The 24,216-nt window shown below is 41.7% G+C and overlaps 3 protein-coding genes across 4 annotated transcripts; 2 read left to right on the forward strand and 1 right to left on the reverse strand.

The window, feature by feature from the left end:
* The first annotated feature begins 467 nt into the window (after positions 1–467).
* fam161b (FAM161 centrosomal protein B) lies at positions 468–6,499 on the forward strand. Its single transcript, XM_088925533.1, has 9 exons — positions 468–594; positions 1,379–1,728; positions 2,160–2,716; positions 3,052–3,389; positions 3,829–3,956; positions 4,923–5,090; positions 5,315–5,414; positions 5,677–5,840; positions 6,057–6,499. Exons 1-9 carry the CDS (start codon positions 469–471, stop codon positions 6,124–6,126), a joined length of 2,001 nt encoding a protein of 666 aa, XP_088781659.1. The 5' UTR covers position 468; the 3' UTR covers positions 6,127–6,499.
* A 748-nt stretch (positions 6,500–7,247) lies between these two features.
* znf410 (zinc finger protein 410) lies at positions 7,248–13,890 on the reverse strand. 2 transcript variants are annotated; one of them, XM_088925327.1, is made up of 12 exons: positions 13,758–13,890; positions 12,660–12,738; positions 12,354–12,404; positions 11,883–12,015; positions 11,291–11,476; positions 10,263–10,445; positions 9,827–9,986; positions 9,430–9,611; positions 9,131–9,220; positions 8,809–8,931; positions 8,455–8,589; positions 7,248–8,069 (listed from the first exon to the last, which is right to left on the reverse strand). In XM_088925327.1, the coding sequence occupies exons 3-12, from the start codon at positions 12,384–12,386 to the stop codon at positions 7,948–7,950; spliced, it is 1,347 nt and encodes a 448-aa protein (XP_088781453.1). In that variant the 5' UTR covers positions 12,387–12,404; positions 12,660–12,738; positions 13,758–13,890; the 3' UTR covers positions 7,248–7,947. The 2 variants fall into 2 exon arrangements, with proteins under 2 accessions (XP_088781453.1, XP_088781454.1); XM_088925328.1 differs by having other exon boundaries at positions 13,762–13,887.
* Positions 13,891–17,741: 3,851 nt separating this feature from the next.
* On the forward strand, positions 17,742–23,251 carry ngb (neuroglobin). Its single transcript, XM_088925069.1, has 4 exons — positions 17,742–17,973; positions 19,713–19,821; positions 20,599–20,718; positions 21,860–23,251. The coding sequence occupies exons 1-4, from the start codon at positions 17,876–17,878 to the stop codon at positions 22,010–22,012; spliced, it is 480 nt and encodes a 159-aa protein (XP_088781195.1). The 5' UTR covers positions 17,742–17,875; the 3' UTR covers positions 22,013–23,251.
* Positions 23,252–24,216: the final 965 nt, after the last annotated feature.

Here is a 24,216-nt window from a genome sequence, read left to right on the forward strand (position 1 = left end):
AATCGCGGAGAAGAGGCGGGTTTCCATTCGGGTAATAAACGGAGTAATATTTCTTTAAAAAGTGCCCCTTTCAACACCAAGAAGACATTTACATTGCGTGACTTAACACATATATTCCAAAACACGATACATTATTAACTTGGTTCTTGTTTTCTCCAAAATAATTAAATACTCCAATACTATATTTAATATTTCCATGACACCCTTAAAATACAGGGATAGTTTCATTCCTTTCATTTCAGCCATATCGTGAAAAAAAATCACCCTCTGTATCTTTAAGGTCGCGAAATAAAATGACAGGCCCAGTGTCTAATCAGAAGACACAACCTAGGTAAGGCAGCGACCAATCGCAGACAGCGGAGGGGAGGGATGCGCATCAGCCGTTTGATGTGTGGTGTTGACACTAGATGGGCACTGAAGAAAAAAATTGCGTATTTTTAATTTAAGAAATCAAATTGACGTTTTCCGATGCCGGAATCCAATATCTCTTCGCCTTTTAAACATCCAGAAAACATAACCCCCTCTAATGAAATCCAGGCGGGCATTAAAAATGAAGATGATTCAGCGACAGAATCCTCAGACTTTCAGTATCAGGTTATTTCCACTCTTTTATTTTTTACAATCTTAATAACGACGTTTTAATGGCAGACATTTCACCGTTATTATTAACCTACACAGGAGATGATATCTGTAGAATTATTTAGGCCTTTAATGTAATTCCCGATGAGAATGTGTCATGGTGCTGTGACTAGTACGCTTGTTTTCAGTTCCCATGGCAACCAAAAGCTCAAGCCCTGCACTGCACGTGTTGGAGATACGATCTGCATGTTATTGTGCAGATTATCATCACTTTTAATTTTTGCATTGTGTTGTTGCATATATTTTTAAAAATAATAGGTAAAATAGTACAAGTTTTTTTCCCCCTAAATCCTGTAGTTTATATATGGCATACACAATAAAGTTGGGTACATTGAAGTTAGGTACAATAAAGTTATGTACATTAGGGAAGGAACACAAAATACGAGCGTTGTGACACCAAGTGAGATCATAGGACGTTTATGAAGAGCATGATTTACTGCCGGTTCTGAGTACTGTAGCCTTTTAAAAGCTCACGGCTCAGAAGAAGAGACCATACAAGGGGTGTCTTTTCACTTATACAGCAAAAGTGCATTACCTTGTCCAAACTCCATTGGAACATCTAGTCCAAACAGTTTGGGCTAGATTGGCCGAATGGACACCTCTCATTTGTAACCTTTTGTTGTGTTCCAACACAAAGAAGGTGCAGTTCTCTTACCATCATCGCCGTTATCTGATTGTATCTGTTCGTCGGGTATATTCTCGCTCTTATTTGTGAGCTTCCATGATGTGTGCGTTGCAGGGCTTTGCTCCGAAGGACTCGTCAGAGTCTGATGAGGAGCTGGGGGACAGCAGACTGACCCGGAGGAAGGCAGACGAGCTGCTGGCCTTCCTGCAGCAGGAAGAGGCCCCAGTTGCGTCAGAGCAAGACTTCTACCGCGGGCTGCAGGTCCTGAAGGAGGCGCACAGACAGAGGCTGCTGGAGACAGGCCGACTCTACCAGCAGCACCTGGGGCAGAGGATGTTGCAGGACTCCCTGGTCTCCTCAGGCAACGAGAGGAAGACGGAAGGGAGGGCAGACGTCGAAGACTTCTTCCATCCCAGCGAGAGGCAAACTATCCAGTCCACTTCTGGCAAAACATCTTCTTTCAGGTGACGCGTCTTTGAATATTCAAGACGATGTGTGATTTTGCAGTTGAACTTACGTGACATAGAGAGTTGCCTCACACACTCAAGGTGAAATTGTGAAGTTAGAAAATATGCATAAAAATACGTTACAAGGTCATTTGATTGGCAATTATGTTGCGTAAGATTGAATAGCTAAAAAAAGTGTCACAGTCTGGCCACTATATGCGATTTATTCATTTTTCAAAAACTAATCTGGGATGATGATGAGGCAAATACACCCAAGGTGGCACCAAGTGCATAAAAATTCTGGTCATTAATGAAAGAACATTCAAGTTTGCAAATATACCTACTCTGAAAAAGGGAAATATTTCCAACTTAAAAGACAAGAATTGGTGTCCATGCCCCTGTCTATTTTAGTCCTGTAAGTAGGTTATTCATTGTTAAACTTCCTACAGGGAGGGAGGCCTGAGGAGATCTTGCTCCCTTAGTGACCTCAGGTCCCAGGAAGCTGGAGGCTCCAGAGTCTCTCCGCAAACTAAAGGCTCCCAAAGGCCTGTCAGCACCTCTGCAGCCGGGGTTCGGAGTTTGACCGTTCCCCAGCCCTTCAACATGACCCTCAGGGACGCCCAGAGGAGATCCCAGCTGCTCCGATCCAGAGTGTCGCAGGACCTGGAGAAGAGGCTGGCGGAGAGGAGGGAGGCAGAGGAAGCCGAGTGTCAGAAGCAGTTCCGTGCGGCGCCCGTCCCTGCTCACGTCTTCCTGCCCCTGTACCAGGACATCACCGAGGCCCACGAGCGGCTGAGGAAGGCCGGCCTGCAGCAGAGGAAGGACTTCCTGCTGTCAATGCAGAGACCCTTCAGCTTCTTGCAAAGAGAGGAGAAAAAGAAGGAGGAGATGAAACAGCAGCTGCAGGCCAGCAGCCCGGCCTCACAGAAGGACGACAAGAAACCAGCAGCAAAGAAGACTATCCCTAAGGCTATCCAGGACCCAGGAGTCAGCGAACATCTGAAAGGTAATGAACTGACTACATGCCATAGAAAGAAATAAACATAAGAAGTGGACGTTAGTATGCACAAGATCTTTTTTTTTGGTGTATAGTTAAATAATTTTAGTTTATTTGTGATTGATAGCATGCATTTAGTCATTGTAGCTGTATGCAAAGCATGTCTTAAAAACACAATCTGCCTCTGCTCTTTGGCTGTATTTGCAACTTTGCACGCACATTTTTTCCATGTTAAACTGCATCAGTCCCTCCTAAGATCTCTGTGTTGCACATGTGATGTTCTTTTCGCAAAAGAAGACAGGTTCATCTAAAAACCGACCTGCGTGCATATGTGCCCAATTTAGAGGAAGAACTTTACAGGAAGATCCGTATCCAGATGAGAGCCGCAGACATGCTGAAAAGCTCCTCGGCGCCCATTGAGATCCAGCCCCAGAGAAGAGACCAGGAGAAGAGCTGTGGGATACGGACCAGGAGGACGGCCCTGGGCTTCCTGGAGGAGAAGCCCAGCTTCCAGCCCCGCACCAACGCCCAGGCTCCTGACTTCGACAGCCTGTACATGGCCTTCCAGAGGAAGGCCTTGAAAACGGCAGAAAAGAAAGATGTAACAAGGTGTCAGCCCTTCCAGTTACGTACCTCCAACCTGCCCCCAAGGCACAGCAGGAAGTCCCTGGAGCCCACACAGGTGAGCCACCTCCTCCATCGCAGTGTGGGCTGGAGCACAAGGCAATTTCTGTTCTACACATTAGCTGCCTGGCTCTGTCAGCTCTGTGAGATCATACTTCAGCACTAACAGTCTCATGTTTAGTGTGGCATACGGCGAAGGAGGTGTAAAATGCAGCTAATTCTAGTGACACTATGGTAAAAGCATACAGAGGTATAGTAATGCATAATGTTGATCATAAGGCAAAAAAACGTGCATGCCTACAGCATGGTCAGCCCATAAGAAAACCGAGATTTGCATAAAATAGTGTACAAAGTTCACAATGTAGTTAATGGAATTAGCTAATGACATCGATAAATTGTACTTTGAATCGTTGGAGATATTCAGATAAAAAAGGACATAAAATCTTTGAAACAACAAGAAGTACTTTGCATATCTTATTTGTGCATTCATCCCTTAGGAACAGGGGCCTGAGAGAGAGGCACATGTCAGGAGGCGTCACTCTTTCAGCGGCATTCTGTCGCTTTCAGCAGATACTCTTCCCACCTACATCACAGACGCAGAGAGGAGGCGTCACGCCGCCATCAGGTATCCGCAGACCCTGGGGAGATTTCCAGTCGAGCCGAGATTACGGAGTTATCTGGCATGTTGGCATGCTCTGGCGTTCATGCATTGTATCCGTAGAGAATATGCATTTGTGATGATGAAGACCAAAGCGTGTGAATTTCTGTGCCATTTTAGGAGTGGACCCATTTCATGCCATGCAATGCTATGTCATAGAACAGGGGTCGGCAAACTACGGCCCTCTGAACTTTTCTGAGTGGCCCGCAGCTCCCTACTGTTTGAATCTCGAGGGTTACTTTTTGCATCAGATATTAAAAATCTTCCGCCAGTGGCCTCTACTTGTTAGCTCTGCTGCTCTCTCTCAGCACTAACAGTGAATTGCAGAACAGTACCTATTGCACGATGCATTTTACTTTTAGCCTATCAGACGTCAGCTTTAACCTAGGTTACATACATCTGTGCTACGACTGATTCTTCCTGTAAATTCATTTGGATATTTGTTGCCTACTGTGAACAGCTCAGTCACGCAGATGACGTTTGAAAGCAGGTCATTTCAAACTGTTCTAAAACTTATAACTGACAAGAGGCTAACTGTAAGTTATTCCTGCCATGTCGAAAAAAAGAAAGATCGATGCAGAGGACCGAAAAATTAGAACAGTTGAAAAAGTTGCTTCAGGGGCAGCAAAAACTGTTCAAGAGAAAATCCGAAGAAAATGTTGCGGCTACCCGAGCCAGTTATCGAGTATCACAGCTTCTAGCAGCAGCTGGCAATCCCTTCCCAGACAGTGAGTTTATTAAGCAGTGTATAAAAGAGGTCACGGAGGAGATGTGCCTGGAGAAACACAACCTATTCCATTCGGTGAGTTTATCGGCTAGATAGAAGATTTCACTCAGATGTCCCAGCAAGGTTAGTAAGTGTGGCCCTTGCTCTAAAAAGTTTGCCAACCCCTGTTATAGACTATCCATTCATCTTCAGCTTCTCTTCTTCAGAAACTCTTTGGAAGAGAAGAAGAACAGAGAGAAGGAGAACACAGAGTGGATGAAGCAGCACAGGCTGAAATCTCAAGCACTGAAGAAAACTGTTGCTACGCGGGCCAGATCCATGGACCCACACAAGTCTCTAAAAGAGGTCTACAGGGAAAAGTTAAAGCAACACAGGTGCGCTGAGTATGTCATGTGTATGTCAAGCAAGACCCTCAGATAGAATACACCTATAAATGAGTGACAACATTTGCAACCTAAAATGTCATTCAAGCATACTGTAATTAATATTCATTTAACCTGTACATTTGAGTTTTTAGGACTTTCTCATGGAGCCACGCAACCTTTTTTAACTCTTTAACAAGGTTGCATGTGGCTGATTTTCTGTGCTCTGCCTGTAGGCAGACTGACCAGCAGAGGATGAGGGAGTACAGGAAGGAGCTGCAGGAGATGAAGACTCGCGTTCAGGTTCGCCCCTACCTGTTCGAACAGGTGACACAGGTACAGTTACCTTTCTGTTCTGATCACAGGTTTATGCGACTGTAAATGATTTGTGCTCTTCAGTCATAGTCAATAGTCTTTGCTTGAAGCATGAAGACATTTAATGTATTTCCTTGATAAGTGAAAAGGCAAAAGAATTTATAAACTAACTGATCTGAAAATAATGTGGTACTTTAGTCTGGCAGGTCTGTGCAGTTCATGCAATGGAATATGGACTTTGAAAGTGATCTCACTAGGCTCTGAACAGAAATTATTCTTCCAGAGAAATGCAAAGTCAGAGGCAGAACGACGGTACAGAGACACGCTGCAGGAGGTTGGTCTAAACGAGCAATTTGTGAGAAGTAAAGGGGAGAAAGCAGGGGAAACACCCCCCTTTTTATCTGATGAGGAGGATGCCGAAAGCAGTACTCATGACACCCAGCACAGGTATTTAAAAGGAGGACGGACTCTGATGACACGTAATAGACTGAGCCAAGATCAGAGATGAATGCATCAGGTTCTTCTGTGACAGTCTCACATATACTGTAGCATGTAATATACATTTATCACAAACGTCACCAGCACGAGAAGAGCATGCAGCCAATCCACTTCAGTACATAATTACTGTATAATTAACTTCAAACCTGGAATTTCTTCCTCCAGGACAGAGAGTGTGAGAAGTTCAGCGGAAAACCAAGCAGTAGAAGAGGAGGAAAATGCAGAGACCAAATAAACCAAAGAGGAAGAAACGTGATGACTATAATGAGTAGTTTGTACATTTCCCAGCTGTGCAGATCTGCACTTGTATTCACCAACAGTATGCATAGATGCAAGTTATAGACCAAAACCTCTTCTGAATTAAACAGCCCTCTGATTTTATTTTTCCATAAGTTCTAAAGGTGCTAAATATGCCTTTTAAAGTTAAGAATGATAGAATATGGTCATTCACATGGGTCAGCATTGTAAGACAAGAGTTATGACTTGTTGAAGGTTTAACAATGTATTTTTTAATAAGTGGTCACAAATATTTGGTTGTGTTTGGTTTATCTTCTGTGTATGCAAGTTAAATATTAGGAATTAATAAAATTCACATTCTAATACTGAAATTGTAACTAGTGTTGTTATTTTATTCAATGTTAAGTCTGTATATATTGAGTGAAAAAGGTAAAACATGTTTTCAAAAATACATCAGAAAAAAAAGGTTTTCTTTGTATTTGCATAAGCAACATGCCCTGGGCCTGCTATGTATTAAAGTAACTGGCATGCCACAGATTGTGAATAGAATAACAGAGAGACTGCGCATCTGTTCAGTCGCTTGAGTGGTATTATTCTAGTGGCTTAGCTATGCCGGACTGACCCTCTATCCCTTGGCAGGAACTGGACGAGGCTAAGCCACCCAGGCACTCTGTGTAAATTAGAGTGAAACAAACAGACGCTTCATGGGTCCGTGCTCCATCATTATGATGGATAATATTGCTTGTGCTTGTGTGGGCAAGACAGAGAAAGAACCAAGAATTACACAAATATCTATCCACCCCTCATCAGGAAGCCACTTATTCCTTGGTAAGGGTCGCGGAAACCCAGAACCAACACCAGAAGCAAGACGGGGCTACACCCTGGGTGGGACGCCAGTCTATCAAAATGCACACACAAACACATGGGGACAATTTAGAGATGCCAATGAACTTAGTCAGCATGTCTGTGAAAAGGAGAAGAAACGGGAGCACCTGGACCTGGAGGAGAGGAAACCCACACGGACGCAGGGAGAACATGCAGGAGATCTGTGATGCAGCTGGGCTGATGGCCACACCACCAGGCAGCCAAACATACAAATAAACTGCATACAAAATGTAATGAATTTACACATAATTATTTATTTTTTTATTAATAACAATACAGTTCAGAATCTTGAATGGAAGGGAGAAGTGCATTTTTTCCCCCATTTAGAATGGGTCTCATTTTTTTAGTATTGATTTTTAGTTGCCCACCATGTTCATGCTACAAACTGCGGTGGCAACATTCACATTGCTTAATTACTTTAACAAAAATATTTGCTCTTCATCTCTAGAGAACAGCATTTCACCAAAGGAGGTTCCGTACCATATTAATAAATATTACAAGTTCGATTCTTAGAGCTTACTTTACATGTAACACTGAGTCCGTGCTATAGCACACTTCCTGATAAAAAAAATACAGGTTATCTTTCTGTTACTCCTTTAGCATTTCTCCTGATGCCTGGCAAGATCTAGAATTTACATTCGTAAAACAGTACTTTGTTAACATCTGGTTATTTTAAGAGTTAACGTACTTTGAAGCAAGCAGGTTAAGTAATGGGAAAAAAAGCCTTCGCATCTCTCTACAGATACAGAGCACTTGCTACTGCTGGGAATTTCATTCTCCTCTTCACATTAGGTGAAATCCTAAACAAGAGGCGTCTGAGGATCTCTTCACAAACTCAGCTGACACTATGATGAAAACCTATTTACAGATATAAGCTGCAAACGTTTGTATGATGACTTCCATTTGGGATTCTATTGCCTGACCTTAACACACATTACTGTAGCAAAGCTACTACTTCCTCCCCATAGGTATGTCCACCTGCTGCCATGGTTACGAGGTCATGTGGTTGGGACAGTACCACCACAGATGCAGAAGGGATGTTTTCTATGGAGGTGTCTTCAGGTAGGGTGCCAAAAACAGAGCAAAAGGACATTAGTATGATGTCACAGAGAATCTCTTACAATAAAGGCGGTATAGTTCTAGTGATGCAGAAATTGAGCAAATCTTCCCTAAATAATCTTTCATGAAATGTCTAAAAATCAGATTAGTAATTAATGTTAATTAAAGTGCTTCATGTAAATTTTAGTATTGTATTCCTGTGTATGAAGACTGAAACCTATTCTTGACTGCTTTTCTTCTTTATAACCCCTGTTGAAACTACTATATACATCCAACATACATTACATTCATGTCAGTTTTAGTACTGAAGCTGCTTTAGAGATAAACACGCATGCTATTTCATCATATTCGTACAGCTGGTGCTTTCATCATAAATAATCACCTCCTTGTGCTCTGAGCATAGCATGGTGCAGATTAATGGGTTCCTCTTCCAAAGTGCGCGATGTTGTCATAGAAACCATGCTATCACTACCAATTCCGTGGTCCTCCAGCAAACTGCTGTGTGTCAATGTTTCTCCTGAGATTTAAAAACAAAAAAAAGTGAGAACTAAGCTCTTCGATACTTGAGTAAGCTTACGAAAAACTGAAAGGAATTAGTGGACCAGGACTGGATACTATAGTCCTGTAAATACTCGTGGGTAGCTCAGTATGTAATCACTCTTATATGCATTGTCATTATTCTCATGGTGGACACACTCCCAAAAGTTTAAATATTCTCCAGCAGGCGGGTTCTTACCGGTCTCTGCTCTGCTCTCACTGCCTGGTGCCGTGCTGCTGTGACGCTTCCTCATGTGGACGTTTCTGCTTCCACTCTGGGAGAAGGTTTTCCCACAGATAGTGCACTGATGCGGCTTTTCTCCTGCATTTGAAGACACCCACATCACACCCTGCAGACACACGCACAACTGGACAACTAGGACACGGTCTTGCCGAAATGTCGACTTGAAAACGGCAGCAAGGTAGGAAGGCAATTCATAGGCAGAGGACGAGTCTGAGATGTAACCTTCAGAATGGAAGCTCCTGAAGTGCAAGAACAATCCCAGGAACAGCCACCTCACCTGAGTGGACAAGCATGTGTTTCCGGAGACTGGAGTACTCGGCAAATGAGCGCCCACACCCTTCTGCTTCACACAGAAAGGGTTTCTCTCCTGAATAAAAAAAAAGAAAAGAAAATGGTACTCAGAAGTTATTTTGTTTGGAACACCTTGCACAGGTAAGCAGAATTCAACTCGTGACAAAATGCTATCCAAAGTGAGTGAGAGCTATGCTTAAAAGGCAGAAGAAAATCAGAAAATTGCTTAAGGCTGATATTTCAAAGTTTTTTTTAGTAAATGTCTTCTCTGGGTGCACAACCCACCAGTGTGTGTTCTTTTGTGGTTCTTCAAGTTGCCTGCGGTTGTGAATTTCTTGCCACAGTCCTTCTCATTGCAGACAAATGGCTTCTCTCCATTGTGCGTCCTCATGTGAACTTGCAGCCTCTGCAATACATAGAAACTCTTCCCACAGCCCTCAGCGCCACACCTGAATGTGCGGTCATTCCTGCAAAAAGACACAGAAGAGACAATATTGTCCCCATTCACATTAATCAATTGACAAGAACGGTGCGGAACCCAATACCTGGAATAGGGAAATCCAGTTACAGAACTGATACTGCACTGAAGAATAAACTTCACAAAAAGTCAAGTTTATTTTAAAACCAAGGTAGTGAGATGTGAAATAAGTGGTGAATGTGGAAGCACATCCACTCATCTTACTTGTGGGTTTTTAAGTGGTACTTCAGGTGAGCTGGCCAGGTGAATGTTCTCCGACAGCCTTCAAACGTGCACTTCAGAGTCTTTTCATTGTGCGAACGCTCGGGTAAGGGGGGCGTCTCTTTCTTTGGTCCTTCAGGTGGGTAGCTAGAGAGATGATCGCCTGGGGAAAAAAAATGCATCAAACCACAATTCTGCCTGAGATCTAGAGAGCTCAGGCTTCCCCCCCCCAACACAATGGCATAACTATAAGTATGAACTTTAATAACACAAGTGGTTTAAGAATGAAAGTTACAAGCACTGCTCGTCAAAGCTCTACTCTGTGATTTCTGCCTTTGAAGAGAAGAAATGTTTTAATAAAAGGAAACGGTTGAGCTCTCCCTTAAATTTTACAGTGGCTGTTTATGACAAGAAAACTGCTGTGGGACTGCTATTTTACCACTGTTGCTGGCCTTGGCGTCCTTTGCCAGCTGTGCCCTTGTAGCAGCAATCAGGCTGTCATGCGCCAGCTCTTGCACTCGCAGGTACCAGGGGGTGCTTCCATCCGCACTCTCGCCGGTGGAGATGTCGTTGTCTACCTCGTCCTCCACGAACACCAAGGGCTCTGCAGAGGCTGCCAGCCCTGTATGACCGAAACAAAAAAACACTCCAATCACTCTATCAGTCTTATAAGTTATACAACACTGTAGTCGACACCCAACATCAAGTTCAACTCCTCAGAGATAGATTTAAGCAATTAGGGTTTCTTATCGGCGTGTGCGTGTCTCCAGCTGCATTGGTGGTACATTTCTGAGACCCCTCAAGCAGTGCATTTTGCTGCCACCTGGTGCTCTGAGATCATACACTGTAGCAGTCATGTCAAACTAATCCAGCCAAGAGGAAGCTATGAAGATATGCTCTCTATCTTTACATCTCAGTTATGGTTAACTATTTTCTCAACTAGAGTGTGTCAGACAAACTCACAATTATACCAAAATAAGGCTTAAGTAATATTGAATAATTATATTACTGTATAAATATTAATTATATCAGATCAATACTCATGCAGTCCTTACATTAATCTTGAATTTATGCATGAGCAGAGAAAGTCATGAGCAGAGAATCCCTTCCTCCGTGGACTGTCCATTTTCAGTGCAGTTTACAGACGATGGGAGTTATGAGCTGATGTAAAGTGGTTTTAATTAGTACACAGGCCACTGAAGCCTACTTAATACCTCAGAGCAGTGGTCTGGTGTTCCTTTTTTGTCCTAGGGACTAGCTTATACCTTACAAATAAGCTTGTTACTTTTTATTATTGTCATGCATCACAGCTATTAAACAATTCATAATATTTTAAATAGTGAGGCACTTAAATTAACATAAGCCCTTCAGATGAAAATGCCACTGATTAATTATGGTATTGTGCACACAGAAGGATATTCATGTAAAAATACATTATAAACTAAACAAGCCCCTTCTAATCATTACCTTTAGCTAGGTTGAGCAGTATGAAGGATGTGTTGTCTGAGTGCTGTAGGTCATGCAGCATTGGAGGAGGGCTGGGAGTGGCAGACAGACTGACAGGCCGGTGAGGTTGCAGCTGGACCACGAGAGGCTCCCTCTCATTCTCATACTCTGACAGAGAGGGAGAAGCTGCATGGCTCAGACTGGTGTCTGCAGATAGACATGAAGAGCACCAGCCAATTCATTGAAGGAAGAGGAGAATCAACCAAGCACAAAAAATAAGACTGCATGCATGGTTTCCTTTGTTCTGAGGAACTGTTTGATTCAATCCAGAAAAAGCAACTGCCTTCGCTGACTTACTGTACATACATTAGGTCTAAATATCTAGCATACTCCAGTGTTAAGATGCCAAAATGTATACAGTGATGAATGAACTAGGGCCCGACGCTCACAATTACACACTTGTTCAAAAACTATTTGACTTTATATATTTTAGTCACATAATACATACATCTGTACTTATATACACACTCTACTGTCTGTGGAAATACTTGTCAGGCTACAAGTGACTAAAAATTGAGTTTGTTTAACACATCAATTAGATTTTACTCTTTACCTGTTAACTGCAACTGGCTACATAAAGAGCTCTCTGTTGTTGGAAGGAGATGCAGACAAGTGTCTTTGGGATCAGACTCCTCCAGTCCCTGCCCCAGTGGAATAGAGGCGTTCTGCACAAACTCAACCAGCAGCTGGGACAGTAAAAATGGTTAAAACATTGTCAAAATGCTGAAAGAGGTTAACTATTCCCTATCTGCCTACTTTAAACATTTAAAATGACAGTTGAATAATGTTAATTACCAATAACCAATTGTAAAATTAAGCGCAGATGGTTATGCAATTTTTATCGGTGTGGATCAGCAGAACATTCTGTAAATTATCTTCTGTTCTGTTCCTATACAATTAACATGTGAAGCACAGACAGTGGTGACTTTAGGTGTTGTCATATTTACATCTGCAGATGTGGTGTGTAGACAGACAATCTATTTGGTGTGAAGAAAAAATCTTTTAATTCTTCCTTGCTACACACCTCAGGCTTGGAGTCCAGTTCATCAGAGAGCATGGATTCAGCCTTGGAGATCTGCAAAAAAATATGAAAATGTCTTGACTCCAAAAAAGTATAATTTTACAGACACTAAAAATGCAGTTTTAGGTTTCTTATTTTCAATTCTGTAGAGATAGATGCAAATATACCCTCTCTAACTTCTTACAATTCCAATTAATCCATTCAGACTGCTCCAAGAAAGTTTTTTTAATCTACCTTTTTTCTTAATGATCTTAAAAACAGATTTTTAATGAACATTAAAAGAGATCATTTAAAATCTACACGAATTACCAATATAAAATCCTTTTCATGTGGTCATGGATTGGTGGTAGTCTTTCTTATCCTTAGTTTCATCTGCCTGTTGTCATAGCTAAACAGGGAGACAACAATTAAAAAAAAAGAATTTGTATTAATGTTGTTAAGTAGACAGTGGTGAAAAACACAGACATTCCACACTATAACATTTTTTACTTTAATTCACAAAGCAAACAATTGCAATCTATTGGACTAAAGCAGACTATTTTCCTGTATTGGCCTTCATTCCAACAGAACTCTTAATTTAACCAATCGAGCTTTAACTGTTTCCTGCTCTTAGAACTTAGTCATATTAATAATCTCCTTTATTTTGAGATTTCCCAAAATATATAGCAAGAATAACTCTGTTACAAGTTGCTCTACATCAGCTTTCTAAACGACTCTTCTCATCAATTAATCATATGTTGTCAGACACTGAACGTAAGCCCATAGGTTAAATACAACCAAGTGTCTAAAACAGGAAGGCTAAATTAGAGGAGAACCGAGACATGTTCCATGCTAATTTCTCGTCTTGTTCTACAATTCAAGCACCGAAATATTCCTGAAAACTACAAGCAAACAAATCAATTTAATGGTTCGATAACCCAAACTCAGAAGTTTCCAAATGAAACATTATTCATGCGAAAATACCCAGGCGACCTTTTTTTAATCATTCCTGCCAAAGAGAAAAATAGGTTTACGCCAAAAAGTAAAAGGATGAAAAGTTAGGTTTAATGTTTATTTTGAAACTTTTTACAGAAATAATATACGAATACTGCACTTTACATAAAATACTAGTGTAGTTATTTCCACAAATAGCAAGTGGAACAACGTGAGCATTGTTTTAAAATTCTTAGTATTTGTAAATAATACTTAAATATCGTTAAGTTAACTAAACGTAGCACTGATTTTTGCTAAGCTAATCTGAATATCATAAACATGCTAACTAACGGTAATTAATTGACATAAGAGCCCGTACCAGGCCCATTTCTTTAAAAAAGGAATATCCGCCTGCATATGTGTTGTTTTGGTAACTACGCTCGTGCTTTCCTTGAATTAGAAATCCCTGCAAAGCGTTTTTGACGATCTACTCACACACTTTTTCTTGTTTTCGGGCTGTCTGCGTGTTTTTTCTTTGTTGTTTTCCGAAGTTTTCTGTTTTGCTAAATGTTCTTGTCCTCCTTTCTGTTTATACACAAACGTGTGTCAAATATTTCCCCTCTACGGGGGCCCGATTGGGACAAGCGACGGCGTCCTGAGCTTGTTTTTTTTAACAAACGTGTTTAACCAGTTGGTTTGTACTGTAGGTAGGCGCTAACAGCCTGTATCAAAAACACGGTAGGCGAATTCTTGGTAGCACCTGCATGCCAGGAATGTGCATATTAATCATTGACTTTAAAATAATGACATGACAGAAATGTTAAACAGTAGAAAGGTTCTTTTTTTATTTATTTGGACACCGTAAGTCGTCAGTACAATGGTTATCGTTCGTGTTCCGTTTAACATAGCTCCATGATGGAAAGGGCAGCATCGCAGATTTAATGTTGTTGCCGCTGTTTCAGTTGTTAGTATTATAATATCCACCAATCTCTCAAATACAGATTGAGAGATTAACATCTTCCGTTTTCCATCGCAACCGCATAATAAAAATGTACCAAATAATGCAATCTCTTTTTTATTATAATTTCGTTAATTCAATATTCAGTAGTATTGAACTATGGGTAATTGGGCAAGGCGATCCAGAGCGTTTAAGGAAAAAACATAGTTCCCTTTACAAAGCCTAGGACTTTCACTGACTCACAGTTCGTCACTAGGAGTAAGAAGTTATATTAGGCTCCATCCTTCAAATGTGAGGATTAAAATTTTGAGGGCTTTTGAAAATGGCTCTGCAAGAGCTGTTACTGATACGTGGTTTTCTGCTTAATCTCTGTGACTGGCCTTAGATACAAGTCTACTAGCGAATAATAATTATAATTGCTTACACTTTCTGGACACTCCACTCAAAGCACTTTACAGGTCCACCCCCACCAATGTGCAGCCCCACCTGGGTGATGCGACGGCAGCCATAGTGCACCAGAACGCTCACCACACATCAGCTATCAGTGGGGAGGAGAGCAGAGTAATGAAGCCAATTCATAGGGATTATTAGGAGGCCATGATTGGTAAGGGCCAATGGGAAATTTTGGCCAGGACACCAGGGTTACACCCCTACTCTTTTCGAGAAACACACTGGGATTTTTAATGACCACAGAGAGTCAGGACCTCAGTTTTACATCTCATCCGAAGGACAGCACCTGTTTACAGTATAGTGTCCCCATCACTATACTGGGGCATTAGGACCCACATGGACCGCAGGGTGAGCACCCCCTGCTGGCCCCACTAACACCTCTTCCAACAGCATCCTTAGCTTTTCCCAGGAGGTCTCCCATCCAGGTACTGACCAGGCTCACACCTGCTGAGCTTCAGTGGGCTGCCAGTTGTGAGTTGCAGGGTGAAATGGCTGCTGGCGAAGTTCAATATCTGTCCTGAGGAATAGATGACCACAGTTTTGCCACATCTAGTGTAGCCCATGGTTTCCCAGTCCAGTTCTTGGGACCCTGTGTCCTCCGGTTTTTGTTCCAGCCTTAATTTTTAATCACAGGCTAATTGATTTCAATTTTCTATTTGAGGCATTCTTTTAAAGTTTGATTTCAGCTCTTACAACACTGAATTGGGATTCCTATCAAACACTTTCCCTCATTCAGGCATGTTAGCTAAAATGTAACCAAGTGGACCTCTGTATAAGGAAAACAAAACTCACAGTGGGACTGTTTAATGTCTCATGCTCACCTGTGCCTGTTGGGCATTAACTTATCTCCTACTAAGAAGTAGTAATAAGTGAGTAATAAAAAAGTTGAAGAGACACAACATGGATTTCTGTAAACTAAGGTTGCTGGAACAAAACACTTCAATTCATTTGATTAGCACCAGCGATGAACAATTCAGCTGAAGTAAAAACCAGCAGATATAGGTTTTTCCCAGGACCTGGGTTGGATCCCTGTTCTGGCCTGATCAGATCAGCCCTGAGAGGCTAAACCAGGCTGGACCTGGTCAGTGCTGTGGTGGGAGACCTCTAAAGAAAGTACTGCAGTGGTGAACCAGCAGGTGGCAGTCTTTTCCCTGGGCCAGAATTTCCAGGTCAGTCTCCAGTATGTCTTACAGGCACACTGCGCTGTAGGAGGTGCAGCCCTTCAGATGAAATGTTAGACTGGGATCCCGATCACTTGATAATTATAGATGTCATTGTTCTTTTGTAAGAGGGGTGTTAACCCTGTTGTCCTGGCTAAATTCTGCTCTGGGCTTCCACAATCTGGCCTTCCAAAAGTTTAGCCTTAATTCAACGTGGTGAAATAATTTCTCTCCCTACTCTGCCTGATCGGCTGTGTAGTGGAGCTTCTGGTGCAGAATGGCCGCCTAGTGTCACAGAAAATCAGAGGTGGATGAAGTGTACTCCTTCCTGTAAAGTAAATTGTGATCCTTCAGGATAAAAAGTTCTGTATGTATGTGACGAATTCTATTTATTATATCTAGAAGTATGATAAGCTTTGAAAGGCTCAGGATCTTCTGCACTGATGATCTTATTTGGCAGCTTCCACCGTAAACCTTAACATTAATTTTCTTTTCATTATTGTATTGATAGACTTCTGTCTAGCAGTTGTGAAAAAATATATAATAAAATAATAATAAATATGAAGATTTTATGCATCCTATAATAGTAGTAGCATCAACCAAAGTGCCTTTGTTAGATATGCGATATCTACAGTCATATTCCTAATAAAAAAAAATAAAGCTGACAATGGCCTTTAATCAGAATCTATATCTTAAATAATAAAAAGTAATGATGTTAATATGTTGCTGTCACCACTAACTTGGGTAAGCACAGAGAGGGATTTTATTGGGCCTGATTGTTGTTAATAGTATTGTGAAAGCCTCATACATTAATAGTACTTGAAGTCGGTGGTCATTTCTGGAACTAGTCTTTCTCAAGGAGAGCCAAACTAATTTAACTGTCATCACCTGCCAGTTTGACAGCCACTGGAAGGCAAAGTGGCTCGCCTTTCATCTGAGTTATATAATGTTCCATTTGAGCGTGAGAAGAGAAAGATCTTCAAAGAGAAAAAAGAGAGTCCCCAGAAACAATAATTTGGTCATTTTAATAAATAATTAGCAGAATTTTGTAACTGGGCAGTTTGCTGGAATACAAATTTGCCCACCACAGCTGTAACCTTTGTGTTTCAGGGTGACAGGTATGGCCTGGCATTGGAATTTGGAAAGGAGAAAAAATACATCAGAGCATTGCAAATGCACAGGAGGAATCTCCTGGAGACCCTTCCCAAGGTGCAGTGGGAGATTCACCTCGCTGTTGGCCGAAACGGTTCTGCTTCTTTTTTGAGCAAAGGCATCTCTTCGCTTAGCATCTCTCTTGGCGAAGCAGCTTCTGTCGCACGCGGAAACAAACGCGCCCAAAATTGCCGGAACAGGCTGACACGCCGGGAGGGTGTCAGTGTGTCTCTGCGCCAGGGGCCATGTGACAGTGGTCTCCTGTGCCGGCTGGGAGGGAGAGCAGGCAGTGCTGCCGTGAGCACAGGGCCAGAGCACAGTCTCCTGCAGGAGGAGCTGCAGACTGACAGATGCTCTGGGGAGGAAAAATCTCTCGCTGAAGACGGAACAAAGGCAGAGCGATAGAGAGGAAGGTAGCAGTCAGGCTGGCAGATAACACTGGGGCTGATCTCCCTCTGACTCTTGAGCCCGAGACAGACAGTGGGCAGCACTCCAAATCAGCCTTTAACATCTCTGAGAGGAGGGTTTTATTTTCCAACATTCACCGCCAAAGGTATAGTTCCATCTCTACACTGCATCCAGGGTTTAGAAGAAAAATACTTTTGATCTAGCATTTTTCAATTAAACATGACTTTAAATGTGGTATTTTCAAGGAAACTAGATGAACACTTTTCAACAACCGAATCTGTGCTCTGTTATGCTTTAGTTAAAGATCAACATGATGATTGCTGGAATAACAAGGTGTTTCGTTGTTTTCACAGAAAAACAAAAAAATCCCTGAAGCTTTCTGCCAGAATATTATGGGTCTGGAAGCTGAAAGATCTTCTCAGATTCAGCGGCAAGTGGAGGAGAACTGAAGACACGGTGAGCTGAAATTCAGAAGCAACCCGACGATGGAGAAATTGACAGCGAAAGACAAGGAAATGATCAGAGACAGCTGGGAGAGACTCGGGAAGAACAAACTCACTCATGGGACCATCATGTTTACCAGGTACTTGTCCATATTCCAGACTGACAGCAACAGTCCTGGTTCATACTGCACTGCTGGGACCAGCTTTGCACATCCACAGCTAGAGCAAATCTGGTTTGCATAATGTAAAGAGAACAAGTTTAAAGAAAGTGGCTTGATCATACCCAAAAAAACTCTATGTTGGACAGAGTCACACCCTATTAAATCCAGTTGCAGTGTTCCAATGGACTGCAGTCCAGAAACCATAACATATTAAAAAAAACTAACCTCCTGTCTATTTTAAATACTACATTTTGACGAGAACCTTCCTAAATGCACACAACTGATTTTGTGTTTGAGCCTTACAACTGCTTATCTCTTAAAATGTGTTCTTTTGTAGATGTGCTTACTTACAGTTTAAGATTGTGGAAATGCTTTTTTTTATCTTTCTATGCATATCGGAATGAGGTATTGTCATATATTTTTTGTACAATGTCCAATGTCTCTTTCTTTCACATTTAACATATGGGCTGCGAAGACCCACAGGTGGAGAATTGACAGACAGATAACAGAAGGATATGACAGTTGTAGGAGTAGCTTTGTGAAAGAGTTTACTACAATGTGTTGTTATGCTCTTTTGGCTAGCATTCAGAATTCCAGCCTGAGGCTCAAAACTGGCATTTTATACATTCTAAATGGGTTTCTGATTAGAGGAGTATTTTTCTGTTTTATAGAGGTAATTTTATCAGTGTGCCAAATAGTCTGCTTACGGTTTTTAGTAGGAAAATCGAACAGTATTGACAGTTTTGTTAGAGTGCTGGGATAGAAAATATATTGGGTAGAACTGAGCTAAGAAAAAAAATCCTTTCTTGGATTTCATGCACAGCAATGCATTGATTAGAAGTTAGTTGGGATCATGAGAGGAGTCAGGTTGTATCTGGACCCTAGCCTAAGGACAATTTAGACTGCTCTGGCCATTTCTTCTAGAGTCAAACCTATGAATGGCAGTCTAGCAATGCTTTGACATTAGACACACAGCTGTTTTTTGTGGGTGTAAAACCAGGCTCGATCTGTGTATAGAGTATATTGGTAACTACTGTATTTAGAAAAAGCAGAATTTGCAAGGGCACTGCTTACCCTGTGAGTAGCTCTGGCATTTGCAAATCTCATTTACTCCAAAGTAAAGGAGCAAAGACGAGCTTGAGCGCAAAATGTAAAAGACTGCGACACTGCCTGTGGTTCACAAGGGAAGTAGCAGCAGCGATTTAAAACGAGACAGAATGAAGAAAGTTGCAAGAGGCCTGCACAGCCCAGACACTCCCCCACAGGCACACACAGGTTTCAGGCAGAGACATGGTGCAGCTGTACAGGAGCCGGAGGCTTTGCTTGTTGCTTGGCGACAGTGAGGTCCTCATTTATCTTCTGCTGCTGGAGGAGACGTGTGTGTTAGACAGACAGCAACAAGTTGTCTTGCTGTGGTGAAATTATATTTTGTTGGATTTTGTCATGTGAACGGTGGGTCCGGGAGAAGCCTGTAGGATTTGTTTCCTTTGATGCAAAAACAATTCCCTACTTGAGATGAAATATTGATTATCTCACTGCAAAACCAGAACAACATTTCATTATGACTTGCAGAAGGAAATGGATGAGGAATGAAAGTGATTACAAGAGTATATCTGATTTAAGTTTTTAAAAAGACTGCTACCTTCAGCTCTTCCTTTCTTAAACAAATATCCTGTACACACGTATGAATATCGATTCTCTCTGTATTTCACTGACAGGTTATTTGAGCTGGACCCAGAATTACTCGGCTTGTTTCACTACAACACTCCCTACAGCTCACCCCAAGAGTGCTTGTCCAGCCCAGAATTTGTGGACCACATTAATAAGGTTTGGAATCTCATCCATGTCTTATCTGTTACTGTATATAGAGCCGTGGTTCCCCGTTCTAGTCTGGGATATCCTCACACACCGAGTGGTTTTCATTCCAGTTCAGCTTATTGAAGCCTTAATTGACGTTACATGTTGCTTGATTCACGAGTTGATGTTCACTCCGACGTTTGAGTTTTTACTTGACTCATGAAGTGCAATGGTAGAAAGGCAACCTCCAACATGTGTAAGAGCTGAAAACTGTCAGTCAGTTCAAAGTCATCCTATTCCTAAGTCAATTAAGTGTTTTAATTTGAGTAAGTGGGGGCTTGGCAGGAAACAATAACCAGCAGGTACTGTATGTGGGCCTCCAGGATCGTGATAGAGAAGCCCTGGTGTCAATCACTTCTCCAGCAGGACACACTCCCTGTGCTTAGCTCTGTGGGTTTATTACTGCTGTGCAAAGCTCATGGTTCCAGAGTTCAGAAAGCTTCACATAAAGTTACATGAAGATGAAAATGACTGCAATTCATAAACAAAAATACTGAATCCTAGGTGGTTGCTATGAAAGTATATATTTCACTCCAAAAAGGAACCTATGATGATCAAAAGTAGCGAACCTCCCTGGGTACTAGCTCATTTTAACAATATTTAATTTTCATAAAACACATTCAAAAAGAAACTGGACTGGTTTTAGACTGCAAATGATAAATAATGAAGATGTTTTTTTCTGAAAGCTGTTTGATAATAGCCTCACCTCCCAGACCTCACCTGGATCCTCTGTGTCTCATTATACAGGTGATGCTGGTGGTTGATGCAGCTGTCAGTCACCTTGACAACCTGCATTCGCTTGAGGAATACCTGGTGAACTTGGGAAGGAAACACCAAGCAGTTGGGGTCCAGACTCAGTCATTCGCTGTGAGTTAGAACTAGCAATACATATATTTGCCGCTTGTTAAATAATAATAATAATAATCTGAAGTTAAATAATAAAAATTATTGTATGTGTCCCTTAAATTAGGCTTCCCTAAACTCATGCAAAAACACGCAGTCCCATCCCTCCGAATCCCACAACGTGAAAATACTGTATTAGAGTCCTCCTGCCCCCTGCAAGAGTGAGTGTCCTCCTTTACATTGTCAGGCGCAACTCTCCTCCTGCTCGGTGGGCACTGGCATTTCCACTGGTATCATGAGGTACAACCCTTCTGCTTGTTCCACTACATTACATTTATGTACACTAGTGTGATATAGCCCTCTTTATGGGCATTGATCAAGAATGTCAGCTTACTGTAGCTTAAAGTCAGTATCTAAGATCCTGCAAACTGTTACCTTGCTGGTGTTATCAGTGTTCTTCCTCCATAATGTCCAGGTAACCTGAGTGGTGTGGTTGTACAAAGCTGCAACGTACTGAACTCATTGTTCGTGCTCTTCTACAGCTCTGCTACACAGAGTGATTTTTCATCACTGTAGCTCTGTGCGTGACCAGGGGCAGTTAGCAGGAAACACTGCTCTAGTTTAGCGTGTTTTCTGTTCTGACCCAGGGGCATCACTTGGGGGAGGTACAGTATAAAGGCATCTATCCCCCCACCCCCAAACACCCCATGGTGGCCCCCAACGGGCAAATTGTAACACTGAGTCCTCTGAGAACGTATTTGGAAATGCAAAGCAGGGGGTGCTGGGGGGGGGGGCGCCAGAGAATTTGGCACAGATCTCAGCCCTCTCCTGAGATGGGAGCCCATCCTTAGCTAGGAGACACAAGGGGAACCAGAAGCAAGATGCAAAAGGAAAGGAGGGAAGACTCATAACGTGATGTGCGGCCTCCTCCCCAGACAACTGGTTGTGCATAATTCTGTTTTGGTGGCAGCTGAGTGGCTGCAAACCAGTGTACAGGTTTTCAAAATGTCAACAAAGGGCAACAGATTCCTCTAAACGAGCATGCATGACTGCAATGGGATGTGGAAGCTAATCGCCATGGGGCGTTTTTGCAGTGGGCGGGGGTAGTCGGTGCTGCAGTGCCCGCTTGCCGGTAACCCTCTCGCTCTTGTGTTTGTGCCCGGAGGCCGTGGGGGAGTCTCTGCTCTACATGCTGGAGCGCAGCTTGGGGCCGGCGTACACCTCCACCCTCCGCCACGCCTGGCTCACGCTCTACAGCGTCGTCGTGGAGGCGATGAGCAGCGGCTGGACCAAAAACGGCAAGAGCCAGACCGACTGAGGGGCAGAGAGGGCTTGAGATGCAGCCGCCTCACGCTAGTGGGGCGCGTCGGTGTCTGTCAGTCCCTCCGACTCGTGTGTTAGGGGGCCCTGTGGGGGCCTGGGTTAGATTGACCATGCTGAGCCACACAAGGTATTGTCTTTATCTGCTCCGGCAAGGTGGCACTGTTGTAATGGACACACGGTGGGTAGTGATCAGAATTAGACACATCTGTAGAGATAACCAGGGGAAGCAGATACTGATTCGCTTCATGTCAGTGTAAGAAATGAGTCTATGTTTCATTCTCAGAACACTTTTCAGCTAGAAAGTTTTGTCCTGCTGTAAATCAGCCAAGCTCTCTGGTTCTGAATTACTGAGAGAATGCTTTTATGAAAATAAGTGGTAACATCAATAAAGACAGCAAGGAGATACTAGGTCCCAGATACTGGAAAGAAGACACTAGAAGCCACTGTCCTAAGTGTTGTGATTTTTACTGTGAATACCGAGAATCATGTTTAAAATGTATCATTTTTTTCCATGTAGAGAAAGGTTTAACATACTGTATATTGCCCTTGAAAAGTGTTGGGACAGCAAAGTCGAAGCCATTATTTGGCCTTTGCAGTCAAGCAGTATATATATTCAAATACGAGATCGACATAAATAGTAAGCATAATATAAATTTGGGTGGAACCCAAGAGATCATAAGTATTAGGACACGTTCAATTAAAGCATATTTCCGGTTGTCAGCCAGTATTTGAATGCATATCCCTTTGAGACAATAACCGCATGAAGTATGTGCTGCACTGAGCTTACCAAACCCCTTTGTGTAACCATTGAGATGCTTTTCCAACCCTTTGTTGGATCTACTTTGAGTTTTTGCTTTTCCTAGAGCTGTTATGACTTAATTCAAGTGCATGCTCAGTAGGATTTATAGACTGACTTGTCTGGTGTAAGATTTTCCTGATTGTCTTGATTAACTCCTTGGTTGCATTGGCTGTATATTTTGGATCATTGTCATGTTGCATGGAACTGGCTCGCTCATCTTTATTGACAATCTTACTAATAATGGCAGCAGCAGAATGAATTATATTAACAGATCTATTTTGTCAGCTTATGTACAAAACAAATGCTTCCATGCATGCATGGAATTACCTTATAATATCCTATAATAATGTGCATTATATTGTACTTTTCATTCAAATAAATCTTGTGATTACAAATACAAATTTATTGAAAAATAAAAGTTCTGACTTTGCTGTTCCAACTCTTTTGGAATGCACTCTACTGTATATCTACCAGTGACCCGATATGAGTTGTGGTAAAGAATACATTTTTGTAACCTGTGATTTCTGCTTTAAATAGCTTGCTTTGCATTCACATTATACCTGTATAAAAATATGTAGCTATATTGTTTGCTTGTGCTTGGAGAACAGTTTCAAATATTTCTCTGTTTGTCTTGCCTGTTTTGTCAGTGCACATGAGGGCATTGTAGCAGTTTAGTCTAATGTTGGTGTTACTCAATGTTGTGGACTGTGGGCTCTTTGACTCCTCTGCAAGAGTATATTATAATGCTATTTCCCTCAAAGAAAAATTCCCCTGTCATGTCAGTGGATTTTACAATTCATAAATTTTACTTACTAACACTAAACTCTGTCTGGTAGAAATATTGGTTGTTTACTTGAGACATAGCTGTGTAATATAAACATAACCTTTGAAACTGTGAACTGAAAAAAAAATCCTGTTTTTGCCAATGTTTTATTGAATTGTGGTTATGATTCTAGGTGAATTATAGAAAGGTTAAGCAATCTAAGACAGTTTTAAATAGGACTGTCCAAATGTGTCTATAAAATGCAACCAGTTGTTAGTTGTTATAGGAATGCTTGAGAGCTGAAAAAAACTAATGTTTTTAAAACTTTTGTATTTAATCTCAATGACTGTTACGATATTCGCAGAATGCCTTAAAACAAAGGTGTTCTTTGACATTTCCTTTGCCTGTAAGAGTTACCATTGTAAGGTAATGGAAATGGATTACACACCTTAGGTGTGCTTAAATAGGCTTGTCTAGACTGTTAGAATTTCTTTTTTGGCTTGCTTCCGTAAAAAAATGTTTTATTAATCAAGGTATTGATTACATGGTTCTTTGCATTTGTTTGGTTTTATATGTTATGTACAAATATTTGCGTATAAGAAACACTATGATACTTTTGAAGACAATTTTCACACTA

The sequence above is a fragment of the Atractosteus spatula genome, chromosome 9 (genome assembly GCF_055471065.1).
Source record: "Atractosteus spatula isolate fAtrSpa1 chromosome 9, fAtrSpa1.hap1, whole genome shotgun sequence".
NCBI classification, from domain to species: Eukaryota; Metazoa; Chordata; class Actinopteri; order Semionotiformes; family Lepisosteidae; genus Atractosteus; species Atractosteus spatula.

Coding starts and splice junctions, on each gene's coding strand:
- znf410 (XM_088925327.1), bottom strand. CDS start 12,386: ATGCTCTCTGATGAACTGGACTCCAAGCCTGAG. Junction 9,221..9,429: donor CCACAAAAGAACACACACTG/GTGGGTTGTGCA, acceptor TTTTTTATTCAG/GAGAGAAACCCTTTCTGTGT. Junction 8,932..9,130: donor ACACATGCTTGTCCACTCAG/GTGAGGTGGCTG, acceptor CTTCAAATGCAG/GAGAAAAGCCGCATCAGTGC.
- fam161b (XM_088925533.1), top strand. CDS start 469: ATGCCGGAATCCAATATCTCTTCGCCTTTTAAACATCCAGAAAACATA. Junction 3,390..3,828: donor AGTCCCTGGAGCCCACACAG/GTGAGCCACCTC, acceptor TTCATCCCTTAG/GAACAGGGGCCTGAGAGAGA. Junction 3,957..4,922: donor AGGCGTCACGCCGCCATCAG/GTATCCGCAGAC, acceptor TCTCTTCTTCAG/AAACTCTTTGGAAGAGAAGA.
- ngb (XM_088925069.1), top strand. CDS start 17,876: ATGGAGAAATTGACAGCGAAAGACAAGGAAATGATCAGAGACAGCTGG. Junction 19,822..20,598: donor TTGTGGACCACATTAATAAG/GTTTGGAATCTC, acceptor CTCATTATACAG/GTGATGCTGGTGGTTGATGC. Junction 20,719..21,859: donor TCCAGACTCAGTCATTCGCT/GTGAGTTAGAAC, acceptor TTGTGCCCGGAG/GCCGTGGGGGAGTCTCTGCT.